At 44.7% G+C, this 25,616-nt stretch overlaps 1 protein-coding gene and 1 long non-coding RNA gene across 16 annotated transcripts in view; one reads left to right on the top strand and one right to left on the bottom strand.

Annotated features, from left to right (window-relative positions):
• LOC310750251 overlaps window positions 1-25,616 on the bottom strand; it is a 345,492-nt gene that overhangs the window by 243,563 nt on the left and 76,313 nt on the right. The window lies entirely within an intron of this gene.
• Window positions 1-25,616, top strand: part of CUX1 (cut like homeobox 1) — a 256,957-nt gene that overhangs the window by 160,869 nt on the left and 70,472 nt on the right. For 4 of the 15 annotated variants that reach the window (XM_083587395.1, XM_083587400.1, XM_083587388.1 and 1 more), the window contains exons 12-20: window positions 1,775-1,833; window positions 3,647-3,695; window positions 6,513-6,612; window positions 7,762-8,433; window positions 13,572-13,637; window positions 19,283-19,384; window positions 20,049-20,878; window positions 21,663-21,828; window positions 24,694-24,750. In XM_083587395.1, coding sequence (XP_083443521.1) covers window positions 1,775-1,833; window positions 3,647-3,695; window positions 6,513-6,612; window positions 7,762-8,433; window positions 13,572-13,637; window positions 19,283-19,384; window positions 20,049-20,878; window positions 21,663-21,828; window positions 24,694-24,750 — 2,101 coding nt within the window. The remainder of the gene's footprint in view (window positions 1-1,774; window positions 1,834-3,646; window positions 3,696-6,512; window positions 6,613-7,761; window positions 8,434-13,571; window positions 13,638-19,282; window positions 19,385-20,048; window positions 20,879-21,662; window positions 21,829-24,693; window positions 24,751-25,616) is intronic. The other 11 variants (XM_083587393.1, XM_083587401.1, XM_083587390.1 and 8 more) reach the window with 4 other exon arrangements.

Below are 25,616 nucleotides of genomic sequence, written 5' to 3'. Positions count from 1 at the left end.
CATAGGTAGTATGTGGGCATCATGACTAGTGGTCAATGTATGCCTGTGGTGCTGTTGTAAGGGGCATTCTTTTTCCCCGGTGCAAGCTCCTTCCAGCCCTGCAATGTTTTTGTCTTTAACTTTTAATATCCTCCAACACAAATAATAATTTCTCAGTGGACTTGCCACAGTGATTCCTACTTACTCATGTTCAAAATTCAGATCCATTCTGTTGTAAGTCTGGCTGAAGCAAGAGAAAACAACATTTGGCATAAGAAGGAGCAAGCCTTTGTTTCTATTATGTTTCTATTCCGCCTCTCCTCCAGTGAGCTCAAGGCAGCGCACACAGTTCTTGGTTCTCCCTCTTCCCATTATATCCTCACAACAACCCCATTGACATAGGATAGGTTGAGAGATAACGAGTGGTCAAAGTCACCCAGGAAGCTTCATGGCTTAGTAGGGATTTGAATCTTGATGTCCCCCAGTCCTTGTCCACAAATGTTAAGCACTTCACCGCACCAGTTCATATGGATTCCATTCTCTCCCCTGTCCAGGAATTTGGGTGCTGCCCACAGGTTTGTATTCTGAGCATCACTGCTTTGCTCAGCAAACAAGTGTTGCCAGCTCTCAGGGTGCTCACTCTGGCCTCCTTGTCTCACCATCGCTGATCGGGAAGCAAAGCAAAAGTTATGGGTGGTGGTGTGCATTACGAAGCCCGTCTTTATGATTTGAAACTGGCCCTGTTATGATAATTGTGGTTGTTGCTTCTGAAAATGTCTGCAAACACAACACATGCTGCACCCCTGAGCTGTGGGTCCTGCCAGAGAGAACTGCCTTACAATGAATCAAACCACTGATCTTTCTCACCCAGTGTTGTCAACCCTGTCTGGTAGTGGCACAGGATGGCAGGGGAGGGAGGGAGAAACTGAGCCTTTCCTGTCTGTGTATCTTTGGTTGTGCACTGTTAACGTGGCTGTCCTGGTTCAGTAGCAAGAATCAAAACATTTATCTTGGGGGAAAGGGTTAAGAAGAAAGGGATGCAGCTTTCTGTTTTGAATGCAGGCCATCTGAAAATATTATATAATCATTTAATAAAGGCCTTAAGGGTAGGACCTGGAAGAGGAACCGTTTTTGCTTCTTGGCTGCTTTTTCTTGTTCATTCTTTGTACCCAGTGAGTAGGTTAATAAACTTAGATTGGCTTCTTGATAAGATGCCTTTTCCTGAGCTACTGCATGGGAGTCTCCCCCCACCAACTCCACTCCTGTTAGTGCATCATTTTGCAAGCTCCCAGAGGGTGTATTTTTAGACCTTGCGTGACATTAGAAACATGCCTTTTATTTTGTCTGAAAACGAACCAAGTCGATAGTTGGAGCCAGATATTAGTTCCTCCAGATTGTCTCACAGCTTGAACCTTTTGTTCTGCTTTGCATTTTGCTGGGTTCTTCCAGACAATTGCTATGCTAATTTCTTCCCACAACTGTTGCAGTCAGGGTGGTGAGATGGGGGGCACTTGGTGCCTAAATGGCCTGATCACATCAGACTGTAGGTATCTTCTCTTTCTGCCTTGGTGGGCATCATGTTTGCTGAATCAAGAGGAAGGTCATTCCTCTCATAGGGATAACACATCCCATAGGTGATGACAGGCAGGTTCCTAAACAGTCTTCTGCCTCCTCTCCAGAGAATGGGGCCATCCCACCCACCAATCTGATCCTGTCTGTCGTTTTTGTTGGGTCTGACTTGTCAGGTTGAAGAATTTTAATCTAATCAAAATAATGCTGCACTTTTTCTTTTAAGCAACTGGAAGAAAAATTGAAGGTGCAAGCTGACTATGACGAGGTTAAGAAAGAATTGAAGTAAGTATATATGTATATATATAGTTGAAATCAGCAATACGTGGAAAAAATACAATGATTTCAAACTAAGAACCAACTCGCTAAAACTGAGAGAAGAATACATCTGATGCATGTTGGTTGTGGACATGTTTGTGGCTTCAAACATGTTGCTTCACTACCACCCAAAAAATCTAGGAGCTACGAGTGCCCTGAACTTTGTCCAAGGTCTTTAATTCCTTTGTGGATTAATGGTTTTCATAAGAGAAATCCTGTTGAATCAGACCAAAGGTATAGTTAGTTCAGCATCCTGTTTACTGCAATTCATGCACAGAAATTTAAATAAATGCAGCTTTCCCCACACCTTTATCTCTTTTCCAGGAAATCATTTACCTCCTCAAAAGCCTGTAAGTCAAGAAGCTTAGTGAGCCCCCTTGATGCTTATCCACCAACCCAAGAACATGTCCCAAGGCTAGGGATGAACAGATCAGTCTCTTTCCAGTCCAGTCCACTGTCCCATTTCCTCATCATTCTGTGATTGTTTTGTTTTTTAAAGGCCTACAGATACTCACTTTTTAAAAGTATTTTTCTCACAAAATATGCATATTACTGTCTTTTTTTTAATGACTCTGGAGCACTTAAAGTGCCAAAACCAAAGAATAACTACCTTCCAATTGCGTGTTAGTTTGGGAAGTTGGCTTAAGCACTGCAGAGACTACCACGTGTCCCAGAGGCGTGTCTAGTTTGTACTGGAAACCAGGCTTCTAGTGTTACAGCTCCAGCCTTCTGGAATTAGTAACCAGATGAAATTAGGCAGGCGCCCATCACCTTCTGAAGGCATTTTTGTGTAAGAACTCGTTCCCTAGGGTGTGACCCATTCATTTACAAATTGTTATTTATAGCTGTAGAAATTGTATTGTTGTTTTTAGGGTTTGTAGGAATGCTTTTATTGTTTGTAGGACTTGTATTTTATCTCATTTTTGCCTTCTTGTACAATGTTTCAAAGGCTTCGGGCAGTGAATCAGTTCATAAATTTATAAAATAATAAGAAATATGCAAACTTAATGGAGAGGTTTTTTTGCAGTGGGCAGTTTTGAAAACCATTGGCCTAACTGCACAGTTTTGACTTTCCCAGCAGCTTTGACAGGCCAACACACCAGGCTGGCCAATTGAATGGTTTGCTTTTGTTGAGTCACTTATTGAGGACTTGGAGAGTAAAATACAAAGGGAATGTCTTTGAAATTTCCAGGCGCTTCATAGAGCTTAAGAAATACCAAGCAATTCTTGGGTTCTATCACTGTGGAGTGTTTGATTATTAAAATGCAAAACAGAGTCTCCTCTGTTTTTTAAGCCTGTGTTGGGTCATGCAAATAATTTGTGCTCGTTTTCCTTGATATGTGAGCTGATAAATTTTGCATGTTTTCATTTTTCGCATTTCATGGGCATTATTATGACCATGATGACGATTCCCTGTTTTTGCTGCTTTGTTATAAGCCTCCCCCCATTTCCCTTCAAGCGTCACACACACATTTATATTGTTTCTGACAGTTTAAAATGTTATATCCTTATTAACCTTTAAATTTATGCTTGAAACGGGCCTGGTGGGACTGCGTTGTGCAGTGATTTAGAGGGCATTTGAGAAAATGTTCTTCTCTGATAACTAGTGTGAATAGTTATTCTATATTCATTATCAGATTATATTACTCCCAAGAAAAGTTGTTAAAGTTATCACTTAGGGTGTTCCTGGAGAGCTGAAAATTACAATGTTAATGCTTATTAGAGGAGCTGTTATGAAAGGACAGAAGAGAAAATAACTCTTTATTCTACCACTTTGCAGCATCTTGAAGTCCATGGAGTTTGCACCCTCTGATGGCTCCAGCACACAGGTAACAGGACTGCTTTTGGATTTCTGGGCGAGCAGAGGGTGGGGAGGTCACTTCTGAATGCCAACTTGGATTGAGAAATGTTGTGTCTGACACACTAAGAGTCCATGAGGCTTTTTTGGGTAAAGAACTTTGACGTGGAAGATCCGGGTTCAAACCTTGCTCAGCCAGGGAATTAACTGTGTGGTCTTGAGCATGCCTGCCAGTTTGCATTTCCAGCACTTAAACCCTCTACCTCGCAAGTTGATGGTGAGGGAAAATGAAATAACAGAATGATCTAAAGAGAGCCAGCATTGCAAGTGTGTGACACCAGCTCTTTTGTCTTTCAGAGGACATGTTATACCTTTTTATCTTGGACCAGGGGTTTTAATGAGTGGTTCATGGCTGCTGTTCTCATTTCACTTGTTCTTTTAACTGCCTGCTTGGTTTTTAATCTGATGTGCTTGTTGTGGTGGCTGCTTTAATTCTTCCATTGCTTGCTTTTTAAAATTATTTTTATTTCTATTGTAAACCACTTTTGATGCGATGATAGAGGTGATGAGCCGCTGCCTTATGAAGGAATTGTAGTAATTCCTGAGCAAAAGGTCTGTGGGTATTGCTATATTTTAAAGTGAGCTGCAGATAGTGACAGATGATGAAGATGTTCAATAATACAAACATTTAATAGTTCAGAAGGGAGAAAATGAACAGATACGTTTTTATTCAGAGTGGAAAATGGGGACCATGACATAGAGTTGAAAAATCTGGAAGCGAAGTGTCAATATTTAGTCAACAAAATCTACCAGGGCTGCAAGATGCACACACGCAATTCTCTTCTGTCTCCACAAGTGTGTGAACACGCAGCTATCATATCCACTGTATGGGGATATGAACCCAGATCTCCCTGGTCTATGGCCAACACATTCCTCACTACACCATACTGATCCTTGAAGTGCCTATTGAAGTGGTAACTCGAATCCTAAATTTGCCAGATCCAAATGGAATACAGTGGTACCTCGGGTTACAGACACTTCAGGTTACAGACGCTTCAGGTTACAGACTCCGCTAACCCAGAAATAGTACCTCGGGTTAAGAACTTTGCTTAAGAATGAGAACAGAAATCATGCTCTGGTGGCGCGGCGGCAGCAGGAGGCCCCATTAGCTAAAGTTTCAGGTTAAGAACAGACCTCCAGAACAAATTAAGTTCTTAACCCGAGGTACCACTGTACATACATTGCTCCTATGGGATATTGAAGCCTTTTCTTCCCTTCCCAGCAGAAGGAAGGAGAGCTGTCTGAGTAGGAGTGGGTAGCCCAGTCTCGCTCTAAATTATTTGCTGTTGAGTTTTTTTCCAGCAATTTTGGCTAAATCCCATGGAGGTTCCACAATGGCTGCTTGAGGAGCTGCCTGCTCAAGTCCAAGCCTCTCCATCACTGGCTGTGGGGGCTAAGCAACCTTTTCCTTTGGCTTCTGACAAGCCTTTCACTGCCTCTTTCCCATTAGCCTTTGATGCAGTTTGGAAGGCTAAATGGGCCCACCCTAATTAACCCAGAAATGTTCTCGCACTGGCACAAAAGCCTTATGCCCTTGCAAAACCCATTATGGGTCAACTGCATTTACCTGCAGTGGATCCACTTGTGACTCCCAGGAGCTGATGACTGACCACCATTTGGGGGGGGGGGGCGGATTACTGTGCCCCTGCCAGCGAGAAAAACAAAGCCAGACAAACCATCAAATCCACTCAAAAGGGTGCTCCTGCTTGATCACGGTTCTTTGCAGGATGCGCCGAAGTCTGAAGCTCCGCAAAAATACCCTCCCACACAGGAAGAGGGGACCCCAAATCCACTCCGATGCCAACCCCAACTGCCCCAAAAGGGAACCACACTGGGAATCACAGAAGGAGGGGGGTGCAGTGGGCAGGGGAAAAACCAAACATGTGCCCACAGCTCAGCTAATAAGCAATGGAACAAGAGAGGAGACAAAGAACAAGCCAATGTCACACAGCAGGAGCACAACGAACAGGGGGGGAAACAGAAGAGGCATAAAGGAAGCAAGCCTGACAGCTCATCTTTCGTTGACTACAGGCGTGGTTGGTTTGGATCCTTCCCCCTGGACAGGAGGCATTGGCCTGGAAGGGGCCCCGCCTGAACCTCCAGTTAGGAGGTGTCATCCCGTAGGAAGAATATTTTCCATCTGGATCTTCAAAGAGAAATTCACAATAAGACAATTTTCCCGTTTTCAGACCTCCTTCAAATGCACAATTGAACTACATTGAACAAAGGAACCTTTGGGTAGTGGGGGGTGGGGGTGGGAGGGAAGCATCCAAAGCCTGTGGTGTCGTCACATATTAATCTTGTAGGACCAAAGGTTACAAATTGGATTCTGGCATCTTTAGTGCAAAGTTGAAGCCGCTTCCCTGTGTGCCAGGCGTTTTATTATTTCCAGTGGGTTTCGATGATTGAGAGTCGTGTGTGGGGAAAGGGGAAGGGTCGGTGTTTGTGACTGATTTAATTTGTCCATTTTCTCCATAGCGCCGAGACGCAGTGTTTCAGGGAAGATACGCCGCGATAGTGCTGCGTCTGAAGGCAAACAGGTGTAAAAAAAGAAAGGAAAATGATTAATGGAGCACTTAAAAATACATCTCTGGAGCTGATAAGCAGCCTGCGCCAGAACACCAAGCAGTTTCGCGGCCATAGACTAGGGAGTCGTAGCAGATGTGCCAAAATGCAGATGACAAATTCTAGGTTGCTGGCCGAGCCACACCAGCGCCCTCGTGAACTCCACCCTGAGGTGCAATTCTCAGGCTCTTTGGCACCTAACCCTTCTTCTGTCTCTCCATAGGATGCTGCATCCAAACCGCTGGAAGTCCTGCTGCTGGAAAAGAACCGCCTGCTACAATCGGAGAACGCCACGCTCCGTATCACAAACAGTGACCTGAGCGGTAAGTGGATTGGCGGGGGCGGAGGGGGGGGGGAACAAACGTGTTTCTCGGGCTGCGAGTCTTTGTTTGCTGATTTGAGGATGGGGAAGGGGGCCTGAGCCCAAGCCTTGTGCTGCATGACAGAAAGAGTAATGGAGAGCAAGAACTTTGAATCGCGTTTCATCTCCCCACCGCCGCCTCCCTGCACCCTTTATACTGTAGATAATAGAATAAGACTTCAAGACCTCGGAGACCAAAGGGTTAGGAAGGAGAAATGTTTCCGAATGTTGTGAGGAGCAGCGTCGGAGTCTGTCTTCCATTTCGGTCACAAACCTGACATTGGTGCTAATTTCCCCCACCCTTCCCCAAACATAAATTAAAGTGGATTCCAAAAGTGAGCCTGTCTCATATACTTAGCTAGCATGTCAGTTTGAATCCCTGTTCTTTTATTTCCAGAGGTGGTGCATTTCCTTTTCTTGTTTGCTTTTCTCAGAGGCAGGGGATGTTGCACATGCCTAAATATATATATATGGGTGGGCTCAGTGGATTTGTGGAATTTCCAGGTGCTTCTTTAGTTTAGGTTTTTGCAGCTGGTGACAACTGTATAAATTGGGCACCCAGGTGGTTGTTGCATTTTCCCAGTAGCGTCTCATCTATACTTTGGCATTATTCGAGCAATGATTTCTCCAATCTGAGTTATATCTGGCATTTATAAATGTTTGCTGCATTTGGGTTCAACCAAAGTCTGTTTTGGGGACAAGACAACTTGAATGGGAGAGGGGATACTAAAGGGAATATATTTTTTTCCTGTGTCAATGAAATTACTACTATTTTTTAAAAAATTGTATAACTGCACTTCATGTCATTGTTCAAATGTTAATGTGTGAAAGGGGGATTCTCCAGGCTGCAACATACAAGAAAGGTGCAAACATGAAATGCATGTTGTTTGTCTTGGGGGCCTTGTTTGGCTTATTAAAATTTAAAGAAACAAAAAACAAAAACAAAAAACCCAAACCACCTTCTTCATTGGCCCTTATTAAAAAAAAATTAAAAAGCAAAACACAACCTGCACTTTTTTCCCTTTTGTGGGGCAAACTCTGCATTTTGGTCTTGGTTTTTCCCCCTCCTTTTTGATCCCCCATAATGCATTATGTTTGACCTTCCTTGTAGGGTCAGCCAGGAGAAAAGGGAAAGACCAGCCTGAGAGTCAGCGTCCTGCAACCTTGCCGGCCTCCCCTCCTCCTCAGTTGCCCCGCAATGCAGGGGAGCAGGCTTCCAATACTAATGGTACACATCAGTTCTCACCAACGGGTTTAAGTCAAGACTTTTTCAGCTCATCCTTGGCAAGCTCCGGCTTACCCCTGGCTTCTACAGGAAAATTTGCACTAAACTCTCTCCTCCAGCGCCAGCTTATGCAGTCCTTCTACTCCAAGGCAATGCAGGAAGCAGGAAGCACAAGCATGATTTTTTCAGCAGGTCCCTACAGCACAAACTCCATATCTTCCCAAAGCCCCTTGCAACAAAGCCCGGATGTCAACGGCATGGCCCCGTCCCCCAGCCAGTCCGAAAGCACTGGCAGCGCCTCGGAAGGCGAGGAGATTGACACGGCCGAAATTGCACGTCAGGTCAAAGAGCAGTTGATCAAGCACAATATTGGACAGCGGATCTTTGGACACTATGTCTTGGGGCTCTCGCAAGGCTCCGTCAGCGAGATCCTGGCTCGGCCCAAGCCTTGGAACAAGCTCACGGTGAGAGGCAAGGAACCATTCCACAAGATGAAGCAGTTCCTGTCGGACGAGCAGAACATCTTGGCGTTGCGCAGCATCCAGGGAAGGCAAAGAGGTGAGTGAGGCATTAGCCACTGGCTTTCCTTTCCATGTCTGTTCTTGGTAGGTGGGAGGCCCTGTCAACAGGACTTCCTTCATCTGGTGGTTGAAGAGGTCCATTTGGCTTTCACCTCTTAAGCCAATTATTCTTTGAATGGACAGTGTCAGAGAAGTGGCAGAGTGGAAGTTGGGACAGTACGATCCAGTGGTTATGTTTGCCTGTGCTGGCCCCATACAATATATAGTTCCCATTGCCGTCTGTTTCCATGGGCCGACGCAGGAGAGCATCCCCATGAATTGCGCCCTGTGTTTATTAGTGTGTGGGATGGTCCATTTTGATGTTTTAACTCAGGCACCCAAACCTTTGGGCCCGCTCTGATTCATTGGGTATCAATGAAATAGGTTTTTGTTAAGTATCTTAAGTGTGCGGAACTTGGAAAACGTGGTGTTCCCGGTGTAGCAGAAACAGCGTCTTTTGCTGTACCATCCTTGAGTGTGTATTTATCAAAGTAGTTCATTTTCATTGTAGTGATTCCATGACTCCTCACTCATTCAATAAAACTTGAATGAATGCGAGTGAGAAGTTTTGCCACTTTCAAAACTCTGAATTCTCAGCAGAATTTATGGTCAAGGGAAATCTGATCCAGCCCTCTCTGCAGGTTCCCCAAATCAGACACACAAGTATCCACCCCACTCTCCATACAGGCCTAATTGTGCCACAGTAAACTCTTGCCCTCTGCTTCCAGACTAAGCAGATTCATAGAATGTAAAATAATCAGAAATGTGTAACATATTTTAAGATGCCAAAGCACAAAGCAAAATTGTTGGGGATGGGGAGAGGATGGCTATTGATCTTCATTAACAGAAGGGTTGATGCAAAACTCTTCAGGAGCCCAAACAACACTGAGACAGTTATTGTCATCCTGTCTCCCTCCGCTACCAGGTTCTCTGTAAAATCCACTGAAATAACACACCTTTGCTAAATGTTGTCTTTGTGCCACTTCTCTGCAAATGGTTGCATTTGTTGAGAGAGAGCTGCCACTATTTCATGTTTCTCTCGCTCACCCTCACCCCCTTCTTTTCCTGGTAATGGCTCCCGTCCTAACAGTATGTGACACAAGGTGATGACATTGGGCTGAGCATTTCCCCACCCCTCCCATCTCTGGCTGTCAACAGGAGGCGTGGGGGAAATGTACCGCGTGACATCATCACTATGTGGAGAGGGGCCAGATCCTATGGTAGACCACAGGCTGTGCATGCATGAAGTCCCAGGTTCAAAATGCAGCTGCTGCCCACCAAAGTAGAGCTAGATGGGGCAATTGCCTGGCTCCCTAAAAGGCATTGATAAGGAATCAGATTTTTCAGCTAAAGGGATCTTTGGTAGCAGGTCTGGGAAAGACCCCAGAAAGCTAGTTGTGGGGTTGGGGGTAGGACTACTTTTCTCCAGCCTTTTCAAGCTTGTGACTGTCAGCCCAAATCAGGGCTATTTAAGGGAGTGGGGGGCCTAAGGCTTGTCAGAAGGAAAGGCCTAAGTAGTATGTGTGAGAAATCAAACAAATTATCTAAAATTCACAAACTCTGTTCCAATGAAAGATAAAATCTTCAGTCATAAATTCATGACGCTCTTTTCTTTGAATGAACACATTTATTTCCTGGCTTTAGCTGCAACCAAGTCATGAATTATGCCATTCCTCCAAGGTGGGTCAAGGGGGTGCACATACATGGGTTTTCCTCCCCTCACCCACCCGAAAAAAGAGAGGAAACAACCACTTCTCTGAAAGAAAGAGAAGGCTAAGAGAGACTGACTGGCCCAAGGACTCCCCTAGTGAGCTCAACTGGGAAATTGGGGGGCTAAAAAATAGATAAGTGCCTAAAGCTATACACTTGTTTATTTGATTTGATTTGATTTGATTTATAAGCCCTCCCTTGATTCTGAGTGATCCCAGAGTGGGTTGCAGCATAAAACGAATATAAAGCAAATCACGCTATCCAGGTCAGACGTACCAATTACTATAAAAACAGTTTTAAAAGTCAAATGCAAATTGCAAACTCAGACATAATAATTTAACAGACAGCAAACTCGGACAGCGAATAGTGCTGTTCCTCAAACTTCCCAAAAAGCTTGGGTAAAGAAGTGACGATGTGGCTCCACCATGACAAAAACCCTTTCCTGCTTCACTGTATCACGTAGTTCACCTGCCAATGGGACAAGATGAAGAACCTAACCTGCTCTCCCTAACACACATGGTTAATCCAGCTGGCCCCCAAGGTGCATTGTGGAACCCAATTCCTGATTTTTTATGCTATTTTTTAAAACACAAATCTAGACTTTAAGAAGCATTTCCTGATGCCAAAGCTTGGAAAAACTACAAGGGCATCAACGCTGGAAGCGAAATCACAGGAACATAGGACACTGCCTTATCCCAAGGTCCTTCTAGCTCAATATTGTGCACACTGATTGGCAGTGGATCTCCAGGTTTTCAAACAGAGATCCTTCCTGGCCCTAGCTGGAGATGCAAGAGGTTAAACTGGGACCTTCTGCAAGCAAAGCATGTGCTTTATCACTGAGGCAAATCTAATCTAAGGGTGTTGATCTGTACACTAGCCCGTACAAATAACAACTGTGGTTATAAGAATGATAAGCATCCTGTTACTGGGTGCAAGTTAAAATTTGACGGGAAGGGAAGGAATGAAGAGCAGCCCTGCCCCAAAACAGGCTCTTGTTTTCAGGAAAGAGGAGTGTTGGAAACTCATCGCCAGAAGGAGCTGGCTTATGGGAAGGGAGAAGGGTCCACCTGTCAGTGGTGTTAGGGAATGGGAGGGAGGTTTTTTCCCCCTTGCAGTGCCATCCCAACTGCAGGGCTTTGCTTTCCCCTGCAGGAATGAGGTCTTTAAAAAAGCGCTTACCTGTGCAAGCTTTTTTCACATGCCCCATCAGTTGCATTTAAGGATATGCGTGAAATCAGTCAACTCACAAACTTCCTGGTCCAGTGCAGTAAGTGTAGCTGAGTCAGCTTTATATGCACACCCGGTCATACTGAGTCCATGCCAGCCTATGTGCTCCAGGACAGAAGTACCTATTGGCCTGGTAGGTGCAGCCAGAATATAAGAACATCAAGAGTATCCCTGCTAGATCTAGACCAAAAGCCTTTCTAGTCCAGCATCCCATCTCCTATCATGGCCAGATGTCTGTTGGAAGCCCCTAGGCAGGAGAGCAGGGCAGTCAGCCTCTCCCGCTACTCTGTGGATTGGTATTCTAAGGCAAGCTCCCTCTGTTCCTGGAAGGGGATATTGCCATCATGACTATTAGCCGTTTTGTTTGTTTGTTTGTTTGTTATTGTTTTTTGAATAATATTTAGTAAAGTTTCAAAGAAATTACAAAAATAGAAAAAAGAAAAGAAAAAATAAAAAAGAACAAAAAATACAAAATACAGAAAAACTAAAAACAAATCAGTCTTTCCATGTCTTATCTTTCATTTGCTTGTTTCCCTGACCTCCTCACACCTCCCTTTTTTGTATTCTAGTTCAGTAGTTGTTTCAGCAAGTCCTTACCCTTTTTGCTTTTATCTTAATATTTTATCTTAATATATTGTAACTTTAACTATTAGCCGTTGTTAGCCTTATCTTGCGTAAAACATGTAAATGGGCCAGTTCATGTGAAGGTTCATGTGCAGAAAGTTTACATGGGTAAGGGCCTTCCTTGTGTCTTGTCCTTGAAAATCAGACTTAAACCAGAGTCCTTTGTGTTGGGAATAACCCAGACAGAAATTCCCAGATGCCAGACAAGTTTACTTATATATGCAACCACAGCGGCCCGCATTTTCTGTTGGCCCCAAAACGGAAAGTGAGTGAGGTCCCTTGTAAAGAGGACTGGCAACTTAAGATGTTAGAATATGCAGAACTTGCAGGTATGACACACAGATTAAGAGAGCAAGAAAAGCATATATTTAAAGAAGTGTGGAAAATATTTATTGAATATATAGAAAATAATTGTACACAGCTGAAAACACTGGCAGCATTAAGATAAATTCATCAGAGTAAGCAATATTTGATTGATGTGAAAGTGGAAAATTGACTTGAATGGTTATAGTAAAATATGCAGGAAAGTATGGTATGTAATATGAACCATGGAAGGAGAAGAAGGGAACTCAATGGATATTTTAAAGCAGGCATCCCCAACCTGCGGCCCTCCAGATGTTTTGGCCTACAACTCCCATGATCCCTAGCTAACAGAACCAGTGGTCAGGGATGATAGGAATTGTAGTCCAAAACATCTGGAGGGGCGAAGGTTGGGGATGCCTGTTAAAGTTTGGAATTCCAGTGGCTAAAGTGAGAAGTCAGGTTTCTTCCTCCTGAGCTCCCTCTCATGGTACATCGTGGCCAATCCCAATTGTGATTTGGAAAATTGTTCATTTTTAGAGAAAATAAAGAGTATCAAAAAGCTGGCTGCTGGGAATGACTAGCTGTAAACCCAGGATAAAGATGAGGATGTTCTTCCACTCCTCTGCCAGCGCCTGTATTTCATTTGTTGCTTATGGTACATCTGGTTTCCCCCTACTTAGCATCATGTGCCAATCTGAAAACCCACCCACCCCTCAAGAGTATTGTGGTGCTGCTACACAACAGTACAGTATTGCAAAATGAGCTTTTCCCCCCTTCCTAAAATGAAGCTGCATTCATTTCTGATTGGCGTGATTTCATTTGACAGAGGTTTTTGAGAAATGAGAGCGGAATGACAGCAAGTTGCAAAAGATCACTCAGAGCTTGCCTTTGTTGCCAGGGAGTGGTGTGGCACCTCGTACTGTGTTCTCCTCCTTTGGGCTCTTGCAAGGATTACTGACCCGTCTTCATCTTTTTGTACCTTTTTAGATGTTTATTTATATCTTTCTAATCTCCTTTCTGAGTGTAGCGGTAATCTTCATTAACCAACCAGCCTGCCTTGCTTCCTTTCCAAAGTAGCCAGCTGCTCTGAACAGACCTGGGGTTTTTGTTTTTTGTTTGAACTGCTTGATTTCACTTCTGCCCCCACTCCCCATCTCCTTTCTCCTGAGCCCCTGGTTAGCACAAGGCAGTTCTTGTTGCATCTCACAGCCACGATTGTCGGAACCACCCTCCCCTGATTGTTTTGTTCTTACCCAACTTGTTTTTCAACAGAGAATCCAGGCCAGAACCTGAACAGGCTATTTCAGGAAGTACCGAAACGAAGAAATGGGTCGGAAGGTACGTCACAGGCAGGTGTTTCTCTTCGCGGTCAATCTCTGGGAAGTGAAGTGTGCTTAGCTGTGTCTCGTCTTTGTTGTTGTTGCTCAAAATGCAAAGGGTGCAGTTTGATTCTGGCCTGGAATCTGAAAGAAAAACAGACGGTGGACCCATGCAGACACAACACTGGCTCCCTGGAAACCATGGTTTGCAGATTCAGGGCCAGCCTTCAAAATGCTCCTTCCTCTCTCTGGAACAGTGCTCTCCACTTCCTTTTCCAGCATTAACATGATTTTGTGTTGCATGTGGACCAAACCATGATGGAGCTTAATTATAATAAATACACTCACAATCAGATCTTGATGGCAGCGTTTGGAATGGATCTGCAAGTCCTCATTATAGGGACAAACCTGGTTAGCATCGTATCAGTGTACATGAAACATGGTATCATGTTAACATGGAAGAAAGGAATTCCTAACCTAAATTAAGGTGGGGGGGGGGAGAGAGTGAGAGAGAGAAATGTGCATTCCTGAGGTTGACTCCTGATTTGTGAACCATGGTTTTCAGGTAGCCAGTGTTTCATCTGCATTGGGGCAGTAAGTATAAAACAAACCATGGGTTAGCATCAAGAGCACTTGCTTCTCCCCCGCTTCCCTCTAATTCTACTGTACTAACTCGTCTCCTTCAAATAGAACTCCTACCTCACAACAGAGCTAAACCTTATTATCATTTATGTTGATCTTATTGGTATTGGTATCTTGTCCTTTCTCCAAGGTTGGCAGCCATGGGAATTCCATTTTATCCCCACAAGGCTGGGAGTGAGTGACTGGGCCAAGGTTGCCCAATGAATTTCATGGCTGAGCAGGGATTTAAACCCTGATTTAATCCCGGTATACCACTCTGGCTTTTATAGCCACTAAAGTGATTGATTACTTTGGGGTTACTGGACGCCCAGTTGTCAGTCATAAGCAATACTGGTGTGTGTGTGTGTGTGTGTGTGTGTGTGTGTGTGTGTGTAAACTGATCCTTCTAGGAAGCATGTGTGATCCAAGCCATGTTCCCTTCTGCTCTGGTCTTGAACAGATGACAAGGGTGCTGCATGCTGTCGTCAAATGCGTAGATCTGCAGAGTGTGTCACAAAGCTGGGGAAAAAATGAGAGTTTGGTAGAGGACAAGGGATTCCTATACCAGCTATGGGGGGATTCAGAGGTTGTGAAGCCTTGTCTTCTGCGTCAAGCTGAGTCATCAACAGGAAATGCAGTGCTCAGGTGCTGCCAAAAATAATGGGCATGGGACGCTGCGAGCCGCTTTAGTAAGACACAGAAACGGCACCATGCAGCTCTGAGCCATACCCACTTCCTTGCTTGAAACCCCATTTGGGTTTCAAGCGTTCTCCAAGTCAAGAACTAGCAAAAGGTTGATATGTAAGATTGGTGGGGGAGTGAGCTTGGGCCCAGGAATTTCTGAATTCGAATCACCTCTCAGCTGCAAACTCCTTCATGTTGCCTTAAGCAAGTTGTTTTTATTTATTTTAATAATAATAATAATAATAATAATAATAATAATAATAATAATAATCCAATGCTAAAGGTGACTTCCAAAGCAGTATCAAATGCCAAACACGGCTAGATTAATACATTTCTTTTCTGGGTGTCTGTTTTTAAAGAAATTGAATTGAGACTTCTGTCGTAAGCACACTCGCATCATGAGTCCAATGGTGCTTACTTCTGAGCAAGCCTGTATAAGACTGAGGTGTAAAGCCTGTTTTAGAGAGCGGTAGCTAGAGCTGCAACCAAATAAAAGCCAGCATTGTTAGTCAAAAGGCAATTCAAAGGATACTGACTTTGATGGGCTGCCTCCTGAGTCTTGGGCTTTTTCCAGTGTGCCCCCTACCCGCTTTCTCTCACCCAGAGCTCTCTGAAATAAGGGCCTCTGTATCTCTCAGCCTCCCCTATAGAAAACACCTTCTCCCATAGGACCCTGAGTATTAAGTTCAGCTGCAGAGGACCTACTCTCTGCCCCGTCTTTGCTGTAATGTAGATGAGCAATTGTGATCGGCTGAAGTTGTTGTGGATTTTGTATTTGACCTGTTCTATTATGGCTTAATTTTATCAGTTGCCTTGGAAAGGCTAAAAAGGAATTGGTATACAATAGCTAAATAGAGAATATAAATAGGCATTGCCTTTTTAGCAGTGGCACCATGACTATAGGCTGCCCTCCCTGGAGAGATTTGATGCGCCCCTTACCTTTCTGTTTGCAGATGAGAAATTAAACCTTTTTAATGTTTTAATGATCATCTGCTTTTAAGCTTTCACTTTAAACAGCATGGTACTTTTCATGCTGCTATATGTACCGCTTTTGTATTCTCACTGTTCTAACTTTTCTGGCGTTAGTTTTCCACTTTACCTCTGAATGCCTTGTTTTAATGGAAACAACAAAGAGTCTTGTGGAATCTTACATATTAACATACTTATTTTTATTTGTGTGCCACCTTTCCACATTTCAAGCCATGCTTAAGGCGGCGTACGAGATGAAAAGAATACGTAACTACAACATAACAAAAGTAGTCGTAAACAATAAATAAAACATTTAAAATACACAACCAAACTGAACAATTTTTGCCTAAATCACAACACGATCTAAAATATAGATACAGCAACTACCCCACCCCCCAAAATCCCAAACAGAACCCTAACCCCCTAAAACCTGTTCAGCAGTTCAATTTTTGTAGCTGGAGTCAGTCAGGGTCCATGTGGAAAAGGCTTGCAAGGCAGGGAGTAGGTCCTGCAGGACTCACAGCCAAGAGGCTAATGAATTTATTACAGCACAAGCTTTTGTGGACTTTGTGGCGTGTCATGGATCTGGTGAAGCCCGTGAAAGTTTATTCCATAATAAATTTGTTGGCCTAGGCACTTGGCTGTTTGTGTTGCAAAAGATGACTCCTTTGGAGGTTATTTTTATAAGCCACTTAAGGTGTATTTTACAGAAAAAGTGGACTAGAAAAATGACGTTTATTAGGAGAATAATACTGCTGTGACCAGCTTTAGAGGGTAGTACGTCTAAGGATTATTGAGATGAAGTATATGATGCCCTTTGAACAGTAAAGAAAATATACACATACACACACACACATATATCTCAGTAATAGTAGTCTGAGGCATCTAGACATTTTATGCTTGTTGATTTTTCTCTTGGGAGGGTGGGAAGTCAGTTTTTAAATTTTTATTGAATTTGGTGACATTTTGTTAAAAAATATGGAAAATCAATAAAAATAATGGGCAAAAAAGTTGATTTTTCTCCACAGGCTTACACTTTAAAGTTTATTTATTTCATAGATTTCATGATTTATTTCATAGATTTCTATGCCGCCTTTCTCCAAAGTTGGGATTCAAGGTGGCTTACAGCATTTTAAAGCATCATTATAAAATACAAGGGATTATTCTGTGATTCTGAGCCCTTGAATAGGGCTTCTGTGTATTTCACAAAGCAGAGAAAGTGCACAGTGCTTAAAGGAGCCTGTGGAGCATGTCATTGAATATTATTTACGTAAGCCAAGCCATCAGTGGTGGCTGGTGCTCATTGGGACTGAGGGCAGAAGGCAGGGAGCCCACCAGTAGGTGGCGCCAGAGCCAATGACAGGCCGAGCCAACTACAGTGGAACCTCGGATTGCGGACGTAATCCATGACGGAGGCATGTCCACAACCCTCAGCGTTGCATCTGCGCACATGTGTGACGTGATTTGGTGCTTCTGCGCATGCACAAGCGGCGAAACCCAGAAGTAACCCTTTCTGGTACTTCCGGGTTTCCCGCGGTCCGCAACCTGAAAACTCGTAACCCGAAGTGTTTGTAACCCGAGGTAGCACTGTAATTCTAGTTTTGTCCCCATCTGCCTCCTCCCTGCTGAATTCTACAAGGGCAACACAGGAGGAAGCTGACAGGCAGGGTCACCCCTTGGACTGGTTGTAAGTCAGAAGATAGTGAGGGGCTAGCTAAGGACAGGCTGAGTGCCACACTTACCCTAATGAGCCACTCCCCACTGCAAGCCATGCCACGCATTTGTTCCCGATCCTAGATTCTGTGACCCTGAGAAGACCCCATTCATAGAGTCCTCCTAGGCTAGGGGAACTCTTCCCGTTTCAGCTCACATTATTACTCTTGCACTGCTCACCTATGAGTATATAAGACTGGTGTACAAAATAGAAAATGGATTGTAGCACAACAGAGTATAAAAACTGAATTGGTGTGAATCAACTACTGGGTTGCAAGCAGAGGCGTCTCTTCCATGAGGCAACAGATGGGCAACTGATGGGTGCTGTCAAGAGCAGCAGAAAAAAAAGACCGCACAGAACTTGTCCTGATGGGATTCACTTGCAGCTCCCATTCATTTTAATAAGGCTTTTGTGGGGATAACTTTATTGTTTATGGGGGGGGGGAGATGAATGCCAGTTGGATTTTTCCGCCACGGATGCCAAAATACCTTGGGGTAACATAAGTTGCTGCCACTTACCACCCAAACTCTAGTAACAGTCCCTACTGCCCTGGAGACATAAGGGACAGGAGCCTAAAGTATTCTGCCTTAGGCACCCTCCTTATATCCACGTACAGCTTAAGTGCAGGAAGCATGTTCCTGTAGCACCGAAAAGGAATACCATGGTACGTTTTTTAATCAAGGGTGATGGCACAAAACAGCTTTCAAAATTTTAGGATTTTTCTGCCTCTAGTTTTCTAAAAAGAGAGAATTCATGCTTAAGGAAAAATTAGAATGATATTTTGTCATAATGCCAACTTGGAGAGTGACCAAGATATTTCAAGTGTTCCCTCCCCCTCCTTATGTCCGTTTCCTATTCCAGCCTGCAATACTGTGCTATATTCAGAATAATATTTTGCTTTTGAAATCTAGCAGATTTTTCTTTTTCTTTTTTTCAAGAAATGTGAGAAAGAATATGCCAATTTGTGCTTTTTAATAACTCTTTGCATTGCTGGTGGGTTGAAAGGAACCACATGTTTTTAAATAGGTCACAGAAATATTGTTATAAATCCTTGTTGCAAGATTACAGCGCTAGAAAACTTTGCCAAATTATCTCGAGATTCAGAGGAGTTTGAGAGGGCGAAGCACAATGGTGAGACACATGCTTCACGTGCAGAAAGTTTCAGATTCATTCCTTGGCACCATAAGTTAAGAGGATCTCAGGTGGGAGGTGATAGGGAAACCTTTTCCCCACCAGAGACCTTGGAGAGCCTCGCCCATATGTACGAGACATTGCTTGGCTAGATAGCATGGATCAGTATATTTCTTAGATGTTCACCCTACCTCTTGACCAGAGTCCCTAATGCAGCTCACAACACATCCATACATTACATTGTACCATTTTTTAAAAACCCAGATTGCGCAGGGAAATATGGGATTCAAGGAAAGAGCGAAGACAATATTAAAAAGCAGAATTGTAAAATTCTCAACTGGGGGCGGAGGGCGGCAGTTTGAACCTGCAAAGAAAATACTGCATTTTGCATATGCATAGGAGTACCAGATGTGACTGCAGCTCCTTGTTTTATTTATTATGTTCCTCTAGTTCTCTCAAAGTGCTTCGCTGACAACAGATTTTGAATGGAAATGCTGATCCCCAGAAAGCTGCTTAACAGCTGATCATTTCCCCCTTTCTTCCAGGTAACATCACCACAAGAATCCGAGCCACAGAGGCAGGCTCTGATGAAGCTATCAAATCCATCCTAGAGCAAGCAAAAAGGGAGCTGCAGGTACAGAAAACAGGTAGGAGCTTCCGGTTGGAGTGACTCTGAACCTCAGGATACCCTGGAAACTATTGGCAAGAGACTTAAGAGTGTGCAAAAAACTTTAACCTGCCTATTGTGTGCCACTAAAGGGTTAGTGACATCACAATCAGTGTCCAGGCACAAGTCTGATGTCTGTATGACAATAGCAATAGCAAATTGTTTGAAAGTCAAGGAATGTGTTGCTCTTTATTCTCTAATATAGAGAACTGGAATGATTAAAACATTGATAAGTAAGATGATGTTCATGTAATCATAGACAACAGAGTGTTGAAAAGTCAAGGACTATTGACCATTCACCAGTAATTCTTGGTATTTTGTGGGGCATGAAAAAGTTAAGGGACATCTCACGCTTACTGGTAGACCTCAGGGTTCCAGTCAAGTAATTTTGGGAAAGAGTCATCTCTCTTCTTTATTTCCATAAGTTTCTAGTAAAGGACTTTCTCAGCGGTTGGCTTGCAAATTTAAGAAACAGCCCTTCTGAGACAACATTGGAGATTAACCAGTAAATGACATTTTCTCTGGGCCTGCCTCTCTGGCTAGCACCATGGGGTGGGGCAGCAAGAGTTTGATTCCAATGTGTTGGCAAAATCAATTACATGGGCCACAACATCTCACCATGCCTTCTTTGTTTATCCCCATAGCTGAGCCGGCTCAGCCACCTTCCACCTCGAGCACTGGTGGATCCGACGATGCCATCCGCTCCATTCTGCAGCAAGCGCGGCGAGAGATGGAAGCACAGCAGGCCGCCCTCGAACCTGCCTTAAAAGCAACCCCTCTGTCCCAAGCTGAGATCTCCATCTTGTCCCCAAAACTTGTCCCCACGCCCGCCATTTCTTCGGTCGCCAGTTATTCCCCCCTGGCCATGTCCTTGAAGAAGCACTCGTCGTCTGTGGATTCCAGCATCGCCTCCCTGCAGACTCTCTCTGGTCTGAAGAAGGAGGCCCAAGAGGCCCCCATCCTGGACCTCCACGGGATGTCTGATTCAACGCAAGGGGTGCTGAGGCACGTTAAAAATGAACTGGGGCGCAGCGGGGTGTGGAAGGACCACTGGTGGAACACTGTGCAGCCTGACAGAAGGAATGCCGCCCCTCCAGATGACCCCAAAGTGGAGGAAACCACCAGCGGGAAGGAGAAGGCCAGCAGCCAATCTCGGTCGGACCGTAACCAGCAGCTTCAAGGGCCTTCCTCTTCGGACTACTGGAAAGAGTGGCCCAACGCGGAGTCACCCTATTCCCAGAGCTCTGAACTGAGTGTGACAGGGGCGAGCCGCAGTGAGACGCCGCAGAACAGCCCCCTCCCTTCCTCCCCCATTGTCTCTTTAGCAAAGCCATCTAAACCTTCCGTTCCTCCATTGACCCCCGAGCAGTATGAGATTTATATGTACCAGGAAGTGGATACAATAGAGCTAACCCGTCAGGTCAAAGAGAAGCTAGCGAAGAACGGCATCTGCCAAAGGATATTTGGGGAAAAGGTAAGCGCTTAGCTGGAGCTAGTTTGTTGGTTTGTGTGCGTTGTGATGGTGGCCTTATGACCGTCTGGGACGTTATCTGCAGAAGGGGAGAATGGCAAATTTATCTGATTTATTAATTTGCATATTTCATTCATCCTCTTGCAAGAACCTGTATTTTTCAAAGAATTGGGCTTTGAAGGAAAACCAGAAAGAGGGAGACTCCACCAACAGGCTTGTTGGGAGTAAGAGCCACAGAATGGTGGAGGTGGAGGTGGTAGAGGAATGATGCCAAACATCTATCCCCTGCTTGCTGAGTGGCAGAAAACTGCTCAGTGTCTTCCAGCACAAGGGTGTTGTGTGAGTCTCCCGGGTCTTCTTCTTTGGCGATCACTCGTAGCCGAGTAAGATTGTCTTCCATAAACACGGTATTGACAGTGAGTCCGTAAGTGACTGTGGAGGCCAATTCTGGATCCACACATCCTTCCACAGTGGGGACATTGGTTTCCAGGCAAGAGTTGATCATGGTGTGGATTTTGCCAAGCGTGCCTTCCTCTTAGCACGTTTCTCCCTTTTGTCCTGATTTTGAGTGTCTTCAAAGCCCATGACACCTTTCTATCTGTTGTGGCACCCAGCAGTCTTCCTGCCAGCAGGTTGAAGAAGGCAGAGTGTGGCACCACCTCTCCTATAAAAGGTGTCTCTCTTGAGGAATAAGAGCTGTATGTGGCCTGCAGGCCACCCCCTGATCTTCCCAGTTCCAATCCAGGGCACTGTTAATCCCGTGTCCTCTGTGGTTGCTTCCCTCCAGGTGCTGGGCCTCTCCCAGGGCAGCGTCAGTGACATGCTGTCCCGGCCAAAGCCATGGAGCAAGTTGACGCAGAAAGGCCGCGAGCCATTCATCCGCATGCAGCTCTGGCTAAACGGTGAACTGGGGCAGGGAGTCTTGCCATCCCAAGGGCAGCCCCAAGGCCAGGGTAAGTAGACAGCTGGACTCTTTTGGTGGTTTTTTTAATGCCATACACAGGCTCGGCTTTCACAGTGCTTCTTTTGGTTTTGTATCCTTCCATTTAGACTGTAGTGCTAAATCTTTTTCAGCTGGAGGGCTGCATTCCTTTCTAGAGAATATTTCAAGGTGGGAGGGGGTGAGCACGTGCAGGTTGGGACCAAAGTCGCAAACACACCCTATTCACACTCAAACATCTTTCTCTCTCTATTATACACACACATGCATAAAGCATCAGTGGTTTTTGTCTACCCTTCAGAGAATAGGTAACTGGGTGCCTCCAGAGCTGCCACTCACCAGTGTTGAGAAGGCAGCTGCTGTTTTGGTGTGTTTTCCGGCTCCTGGGCAGTGTCTGAAAGGGGAAATGCCCTGCAGTAGAAAAAAAACGCAGCCTGATGTGTGTGCAACACTGTGACCATGGCCACAAACACCCTTTCAGCAGAATCACCCCCTCCCTTACTGGTATTGCATAAGATGACGGAGTGGACTGCAGCTGCCACCTTTCCCTTATCTTTGGGCCCGATAAGCTCCCCAGTGGGTGAGTGGTTGCCCTACATTTAGAAACCAGATTAAGGCAGGAGGCATTCCCACCCAAACCCAAAAAACCCCCATAAGTTGGGCTTCCCTAAGGAAGAATTGAGCAATTCCAGGAAAAGGTGAAGCTGCACTCTCTTTCAATGCACTCATGCCTGCAACCTGTATGCCTCCGTAAATGTGCTGGACGGAGGGTACCTGCATCCCTTGGTGGTGTTTCTCAATGCTGGGGCTTCAGGAACTCAAGTTGCACCTGTTTTTCTGCCTTCCTTTCCTTCAGCATCCTTGCCTCAACACGGAGGGCACAAGTTAGCCTTGCAAAGTGGTCCACTTAACTGTGGAATTATGTGGGAGGCTTGATCTATTCCTTTCTTTGCTTCGAGTCCTTCCTTTTACAGTTAAAGGGCATCGGGGACTAGAAGTGAGTTGGTCCACCCATCCTCCACCATCCTATTCAGAACGATTCCACGTGAATCCGATTAAATGGGAGGACATTTGCCAAGTGTTGGAAAGTAATTTGAATTTAATTTGGATCCATTCTGAATCAGCAAAGCCGCTAATCCTCCATCTGACCCCAGACATCTCTAAGAGTCTGATGGGGCTATCATACAGCCTGCACTTTCCCTACCCTTGACTTGCAAAAATGGGGGTGGGGGGCTAGAAGTAGCTGCTTTAATAGGGCCAGGAATATTTGCAGCAACACATGGAAGCATGGAAACTGCATGCTGTGTGGTTCTCTGACATAAGGCCACTTCCTGGGGCTTATCACAGTGCTTCCCAGGAGCTCTCTCAGTCATCCCACCAGCCTTGGGAAGTTTGCAGATAAAACCATCTACTTCAGATCAGCCCAAACTCTGGAGGGCTCTTGGATCCTATTTCAAATGGATCTAGAATGCAGATGCAATAAATCTAATACCTAGCGCCTCCATTTTAAGATTCCACCCCATCACCAAGCAGGCTCAGTGCCTAAACTAATTAAGGTAATTTTCAGGCTTTGCTTTTATGCAGAGAGAATATTAAATGCCTTTCAAGGGGGAAATTTTAACAAATAGCAGATCAAAACTGGTGCATTTGGGCAGGATTTCATTGGATAGTTTTTATTTGTGATCGAAAGCACCAAGTGGGTGTGGAAGAAAGGCACAATTTCATTAGGGTGAGACTTTAAAGGGCTTGGCAAAGGCCTGCTAGAGAGGGCATTCCTAAATTATCTGAAAGAAACTTAAATATGATGCAGAGACTGTTGACCATCACAAGGGAAGGTTCCATGCTTTCTGGCATTTGCATATTGGGTGAACAGCTGAAATCATGGAGGATGTTGACAAAGGGCTACTTGATAACTGTCCAGTTGATCTCTGGATTTTTCACACTTACTAGATTTTACAGAATTGTCCACTTCCTCTTGTGATCGTCGACACTGCATTTGGACACTTCTTGTAATATAAATGTTGAATCACACAAGCAGAAGTAAAACTGGCTGCTTATGAGGCACTTAACCGTGTGGAACCAACCTCAGTTGAGCAGCAGGAATCCCTTATTTGCTTCTTCTGTATGCATGGTAGGGGTGAGCGAGAGAGCCCTCCTTGTTCCATCAACCAGGCTTGCCTTGCGCACCCTGGAGCATCCATGCACGGGTATCACAATTTAATAGGGTGCATACCTAAATCACACGGTCTATTCCTCAGTCAGTCATGGGTGTGGAAATGAATCAATCACACCATTTGGGCCTATAGGCATTGGATTTTACATATGTTGTGCCCTTTGCAAATGTAGTATTTGGGAGTGTTGCTCCATAGGCAGGTTCTTGCTCCTCTACCATATGTAGAGAGCAGATAACTTTGGGTACCCTCTGTACCTGCTCTAGAGTCTCCTCCAAACCACCCCCTGGATCAGAGATGGGGAGCCTGTGGCTCTCTAGATACTGCTTACTACAAAATCTCAACATCCCAGACTGCTGGTTATGTTGGCTGGGGCCGAGGGGAGTGCAACAACATCTGGAGAGTTGCAGGTTCTCCACATCTGATCTAGGTTTAAACTAGGGGTGTCTAACTCCAGGCCATCCAGAAGTTCCTGGAGTCCAGCTTCAGCCCCAGGCAGCATGGCCAGTGATCAAGAATGATGGGAGTTGTAGTTCAGCAGCAGGTTCCACTTTCCTGGTATAAAGGAATGGGAATTGAGCTGGTTTGATATTGTGCTGCTTTTCTCTGTTAGTCCTGGGCCATTTAATGACCCTCATTTTGCTGGCAAGTTGTAGGCTATGTTCCTCTCCTATATCTTCCTGATAGTCCTCCTTTTCTTTCTCCAGTTCTTCACTCTGTGTCATCACTGCAAGATTCCCTTCAGCAGGGATGTGCAAGCTCAGGTAATCAGCTGCTTTCTTACAAAATCTTTTGCTTGGTTGCGTTGTGTTTTGGCTTCTACATGGGGCGTGGGGGAGCAACCTTTGTTCCATTCTCTTCTGCTGTGTTGGAGTTGCACCTTCCATTTCCTGGTTTTTTTCCCCTTCAAAAAGTTAAAAGGTTTAATTCCTCATTTTCCCCCAGGTACTCTGTTTTGTTTTGTTTTGTTTTGTTTTGTTTTGTTTTTACTTGTTAAAGTGCATAACCTGCCTTATGATTCAGGAATTGAATTATGTTTAAAACCCACAGTGCAGCAACTAAAATCTAACTAATTGAGCAGCATCAGACAATTGACAAACACAGCTTAACACACGCACGCACACACCCCACTTTTAGTGAGATGCCTAGAGGTCAAAAAGGAGGGAGACAAACCTTTCTAAGAAGGGAGTTTCAAAGCTTGGGTGCCACCATCGAGAATGCCTCGTCCCAAGTAATCTTCTACTGAGTTTCTGGAATTAATAGCTCCATGTGTGTTGTCCTTTGGGTAGCAGAGGTTTTCAATGGATTGTGTTCATTCGGCTTGAGGTGGGGGAATTCCTTGGTTTTGTACTAGATGACAATTCAAATTAGAAAGAGAGTCCTATGACTCACATTAAGTGCTACAGGATCATAGCAGTTGAGGGTGATGGATAAGCCAAGACGTCTCTTGTTCAGATTTTGCCTCTGCGATGAACTTCATAGGTAGCCTTTGTCAAACTACTCTCTCTCCCATTGGCTGTCTCTGTCCCTCCTCTATGTGAAGTATAGGGGTAGCTTGCCTTAATGGTCACTAGGGTGGTATTTCCCTGCCACTTCTGGTAGCCTCTGACCAGGGGCAGAGGAAGGGGGA

This window comes from Podarcis filfolensis, assembly GCF_964270895.1.
Source record: "Podarcis filfolensis genome assembly, chromosome: 15".
NCBI classification, from domain to species: Eukaryota; Metazoa; Chordata; class Lepidosauria; order Squamata; family Lacertidae; genus Podarcis; species Podarcis filfolensis.
This window is presented reverse-complemented; position numbering and strand designations above follow the sequence as displayed.